The following is a 5,687-nucleotide window of genomic DNA, read 5'->3' on the forward strand; positions in this document are numbered from 1 at the left end:
GAGAGACTCTAGGGCCTTTTTTATGCAGTAAAATTCTGTACTTGTGCCACCAGTGGTTACTGGGTACAGCAAGAGAGGAACCTTGAATAAACAAGCCTCTTTCAGCCTCCTTGCTCAAAACAGATATATTTACACTAAATTTTGCCAACTGGGGCCTAAACACATACAGACAATTCACTGCTAGCTGTGTTAAGAGCTGTGGGAACTTTTAGAATAGTCCCTAGTGTAGGTGAGGGAATTTCCTGTTCGCTATCCTTATCATATCTTCAACACATGCAACGTTACTTTGGAATATCCCAATCTTCAAAACTGAACAAAGTGGCTGAATTCTTCGTAAATCAGTATTCTGCTCGAAGTTATGATATAAATGATTGTTTATAGTTGTTGAGGTTTTAATCAAATACAGAAATTATTTAGTTGGGTCAGTTGTTGCCTTTTCTTTTACCTTCCCTCCTCTCATGGCTTGACACTGGAAAGACAGGAAAGACAAATTTGGTCTTTCTGTAATATTAGTATACAGAGAGTCACATATTCATATAAATCAATCCTGTATTGATTTTCTCTACTTTCTTTCCAATTGCAAGGCAGACTTTTCCATGTTCCTTAGCAGGCTTTCTCCTGCAAATGTCCTGAGGTGTGGTCTAGGTGTGTTCAAATCTACCTTAGTCATTCGTCCGTCACCTTGTCATTAGCATGGCGTCTATATTTAATTGGGCTTCCTTCCTTCCTTCATCAGAAATCAGTTTTTATACACCATGAAAACTGCAGCCCATTATTAAAAGTTAGCTCTAAGTGAGATTCTTGGCTCTGATTTATATAAGAAGCAGTGAAAATAGTATCTCAAGTAGTACTTTTTCTGTTGAATGCTATACATGAAGAACACATTACGTGTCAGTCCAGTATACTGCCTCAAAACCTTCTATTTCTCCAGCTTTAGTCCATAAGCAACTTGTTTAAGAGGGGGTTTTTTTTTGCAATCTGTTGAGTTGCTTGATAGGTTGTAATTATCAACAACTTTCATTGGTTGCATCTTATCTCCCAGAAAATGTTCCTGAATTATTGTTGTGGTTAGTATTTTAATTGTGCTTAGAAACAGCATTGAGATCAGCACTCCCTCTATTTTGTGTAGAGTAAGTGTTGACCTCTCCCTGAAAATGCTTGCATTTTAAAGGGAAAATAAGATAAAATATTATTCTTGGTTTAGAATTGGAGACATGAGATGCTGTGCTTAGGGTTTGTGGCTCCTGATGGACATCAGTTTGACAATGAGCCAGCAATAAACTCTTGCAGGAAACACAGCCATAAACATCTTGAGCTGCATTAAGAAGTGTGTTGCCAGCAGGTCAAGGCAAGCCTTGATAAGGCAATCCAAGGCAATCCCAAGGGGATCCTTCCTCTCTACTCATCCCTGGTCTATGCATCTGAAGTGCTGCATCCAGTGCTGGGTTCCCCAATGCAAGAAGGACATGGGCATACTGGAGTGATTCCAGTAAAGTGCCACAAAGGTGACTGAGGTATTGCAGCATCTAATGTAAAAGGAGAGGCTGAGAGATGGAAATGTTTAGCGTAGAGAAGAAAAAGCATGTGGAGATCTTGCCAATGTGTATAAATGCTTGTTTTTTAATGGGAGGAGTAAAGAAAGAGATAGTCTTTTCTCAGTGTCATCCAGTGACAGAACAGGGGACAATGGGCACAAATTAAAATACAAGAAATTCCATTTAAATGCAGAGAAAACCTGTTTTGGTGTCAGTGTCATCAAACACTGAAACAGGTTGCCCAGAGAAAATGTGGAGTCTCCATTGTTGGAGGAAGTCAAGACCCAACTGGACACCATCCTCAGCAACTCACTGTAGATGACCCTGCTTTGAGCAAGGGGTTGGACTACATGGTCTCTAGAGTTCCCTTCTTCAATGCTTCTGTTGTTCTATGCCCATCAGCTTGCCCAGCAGTCACAGGAATTTATTATAGTGAGTAGATCTGAGTGCAGGATACCAGGCTGTCTGATCTGACCCAGCTGAACTTGGCACATGATCAGAGGGGCCTGCTCCCCACATGCCAGATCACAAGATAGTAAGTTGGTCTAAAGGCTTGCTCTATTAAACACCCACGTTCCTTGGCTTCCGCCCCCTGTCCCCAGGCCATGCTTGTAACTGGGATCAACTCCGTGCAATGGCATCCCAGTCACATTCCTTCTTTCTTGGGTGCAGGGCCATGCAGGTGGCCCAGAAGTTGCTATCACAGCTCTTGCTGCCAGTGGATTCCCCATGTGGGAGTGGATAGTCAGGCACTTTTATGGCAGCATTTGCTAATGTAGCAAAACAGTGTTTTAAGCCCTGTACCTGTTAGAAACTTCACTGGCTTCACTTGGAGACAATCAAGTCCAGGTATAGACATGCAGGAGACAAGCAGGCTAGGTCACAAAAATTCATATTGTCCCAGTACATCAAGCCTTGTCCTCTTGCCTTAATGGCAGCAATGCTATAGTCACTGGAAATTATCTTCAAGGTATTTCTCTGTAGTTACTACTGCTGATGACTCTCTTATTCATAAAATAGTAGATTTGAGGAAATGAGGTGTGTATGAATATTTGATATTAAGAAGTAGTAGGTTTAGTTTGAGGAAAATTGGTTTCAATCTAACCAGGGCAATCAGATAGTAATGAATAATAAAAAGTCACGTGTGAAGCATATATTCAGCAAAGTTAGGTGTCCAGTAAAACTAGTTTCAACATTGTTTGTACTACCTAATCTCTAAAATTATAATGTGTGAGTCACAGCCCTTAGATGATCTTAACCTTTACTAGAGGATACCCTGCTTTGTGTTGAGCAGCATAAACAACTGCACAAGGACCTGTGCAGACCTAGTGAATACAACAGGACCCTTTTGACTGTACTGTAAGTAATGCATTTTTTTTTCTGTGGAAAAATTCTCAAATGTTATATGCAGGACAACAGTTTCTGAATAATTAATTGAGAAATCGCTATGTTCATATTCAAGTAACAATTTAAAGCTTTTTGTATTGTTTTACTAGGATTTTGTTTTTTTAAATAGAAAAGGTATGTCCTCTCTGAGATAGGCATGGTTGTATAACATAACTCTCTTTAGGAAAACTGCATCTCTAAATCTTTTAGACAGTTAAATTAAGTCAGTGGATGACAATTACAAATGCAGGGCTTAAAATGAACTGGAAATGGTGACTTATGGATTGTTCCCTAAAGCTTTTAGAGAGTTTGGAAAAAAAGAAACTGTGTATAGAGGTAAAGACTAAAAGAATTAGAGTGATGGTGGAGCAAGTAATAAACAAATCAAAGAACTCAAATTAAAATGTATTCTAGATATGAAAGTGTACTGCCCAAAAGTGGTTGATCATGGGATTCAGGCCCATCCTAGTGATAGCAGTATTGCTATAACCACAATATTCAAAGGGCATGAATTAAGGAATATATAACTTATATTATTAAAGCAGAGATCAGCATTCTGACTTCACTGAATTTTGGAGAACCGAGACTCAGGAAAGTGAAGAACACAAATGCAGGGTCATAGTGGGAGATGATAAGGATTCAATGATCTAACAAGGCATGAGAGTTCTGATTATCATTTGTTATTACAACCTAATATATTTTTCCCCTTTGAAAATCCTTACATTTTCCTCTTACAGAGTACTTGATTTTATGAAAGATTTTGTAGGTAAAGTGATCATATACCACAGGAAGATGTTCTGGATTTCCAGATATTCCACATCTTTACTTCCTTCTGTCTGCTGATAAAAGTTGTTGAACCAAGTGTGGTACAGTTAGTATCAATTTCTAGAAATAAAAGTATTACCACAGATGTGGAATGGATTGTTTCCATACTGCTGTGGAAAAGGCTTTCCTGTTCTCTTAGTACCTTTCTTCCTCCAGAATTCACTCATTCATCTTCACATCTTATCATTGCAGCCTTTTCTGCCCAAATCACCCTTTACTATCTTTCTGATGATAAACACCATGATTGTTCTAGAGTTTTCTCTAGTTTTATTCATTTGCTTATTTATTTACAGTTTTTAGGTGATTTGGTTCAGTTACTTGACTGGACATGCCTTTGCATGCAGCAGGCACAGTTGTTTCCATTTGCTGTTCTATGTACATACTAATTTTCCCTTTTTTAATAAGCAACACTGTATTTCCAAGCTCTTGATAACTTCCTAATTGTTCAAAGCACATTTCTCTCTTTTGTTAGTGATGTGGAAGCTGTTTTTTATAAGATGGTGCTGAATTGTTCAAGCCCTATGGAATCACTGTAAATATTCATCACTTCCTCGTTAACAAGGACATTTATTTTCTCTTTGGTGCCTGCCTATATGTTTACACACAGCCTGTTCAAAAATGTATAATATTTTAATTCTCACAAGAGGAGGATATTGTGCCTTTCTTCTGCTTTAATTTTTCACCTTGCTAAATTTAACTGACTAGCCTTGACTGGCTCCCTTAACTTCTGCTCTTTAGACCTGTACTTTTGACTTACATTTTTTTGTCATTTAAAGCCACATTAAAAAAGAACACTGGAGACCAAACAGTTTCAAAGGAGTTGTAACCTAACCTTAATGAGGGCGTCTTTCATATTACTTCATCCCTCTTTGACTTTAATTTTTATTCTTTCATAACTTCTGCAGTAGATTGAGTAATTTTTCGGAGTCTGTTTCCTTGAAATAGAAAGCTGGTATCCCCGAATTCAAATGTCTTGGAATCACTAGTACCCAGACACCTTTGTACAGTAAAGGGATTGACTTATTGCTAAGCACAAGGTAAAAAGAATTTTAAGCCAAATATAATTTTTCTTTTCTTCTTTTACAGAGTTATACAAGCATGAAGATGTTGTTTTTCCTGTGTCTTTTTATTGTTGGGATTCATTCCAATGGTTATTGCTATGGGCCTAATCACCAAGGTGTAAGAAACCAGAATCAAAGAGGCCAAGAAAATCAAAACATGCTACAGCAGACTGTAGGGAACAGTGTTTGTCGGTTTGCCTGTTGTTTCTACAAAGAGATTTCTTCTCGTGAAAACAGTGGGAATGTTTTCTTCTCTCCTTTGAGCATCTCTACTGCCTTTGCAATGCTGACTCTGGGTGCCAGATCAGACACTCTGGAACAGATTCTTAGGGTCCTTAGCTTTAACCAACGTGAGATTTCTGAAAATGAAATACATGAAGGTTATCGTCAACTCATGCAAATGGTAAACAGAAAAAATGAGGGTTTACAGCTGAATATGGGAAATATCCTGTATGTGCTTGACCAACTAAAGCCACAAGAGAATTTTTTAAGTAATCTCAGAAACTTCTATGAAGGAGAAGTTTATCCTATGAACTTCAAGAGGGCTGATCAAGCTCAGATAAAGATCAATGAATATGTAGCAGGAAGAACCAATGGGAAAATCAAGGACCTCATAAGTAACCTTGATCCACTTACTGAAATCCTCCTTATTAGCTATATTTATTTTAATGGTAAGATATGCATATCATAGTCTCCTACTTCATACATTAGTCTTTACAATATGGTTTTGCAGATGGACTCATATTTTGTTTTCTTTTTGATCCTCACTGATAATTATTAACAAAGCTATTGGAAATTACATTCTGCTTGATATTGATGATAATTCCCAGTAAAATTTATGGCATATTTTCCTATATCTTTTAATGTATACATTTCTTTC

General features: G+C 37.7%; 1 protein-coding gene across 1 annotated transcript in view; it reads left to right on the top strand.

The window, feature by feature from the left end:
- Positions 1-481: 481 nt before the first annotated feature.
- Positions 482-5,687, top strand: part of LOC104532360 (alpha-1-antiproteinase F) — a gene marked incomplete at its 5' end in the record, with an annotated part of 13,054 nt that continues 7,848 nt past the window's right edge. The window contains 2 exons of the mRNA XM_029087359.1: positions 482-523; positions 4,844-5,478. Coding sequence (XP_028943192.1) covers positions 482-523; positions 4,844-5,478 — 677 coding nt within the window. The remainder of the gene's footprint in view (positions 524-4,843; positions 5,479-5,687) is intronic.

This window comes from Antrostomus carolinensis, unplaced genomic scaffold (assembly GCF_000700745.2).
Source record: "Antrostomus carolinensis isolate BGI_N321 unplaced genomic scaffold, ASM70074v2 scaffold39101, whole genome shotgun sequence".
In the NCBI taxonomy this organism is placed as follows: domain Eukaryota; kingdom Metazoa; phylum Chordata; class Aves; order Caprimulgiformes; family Caprimulgidae; genus Antrostomus; species Antrostomus carolinensis.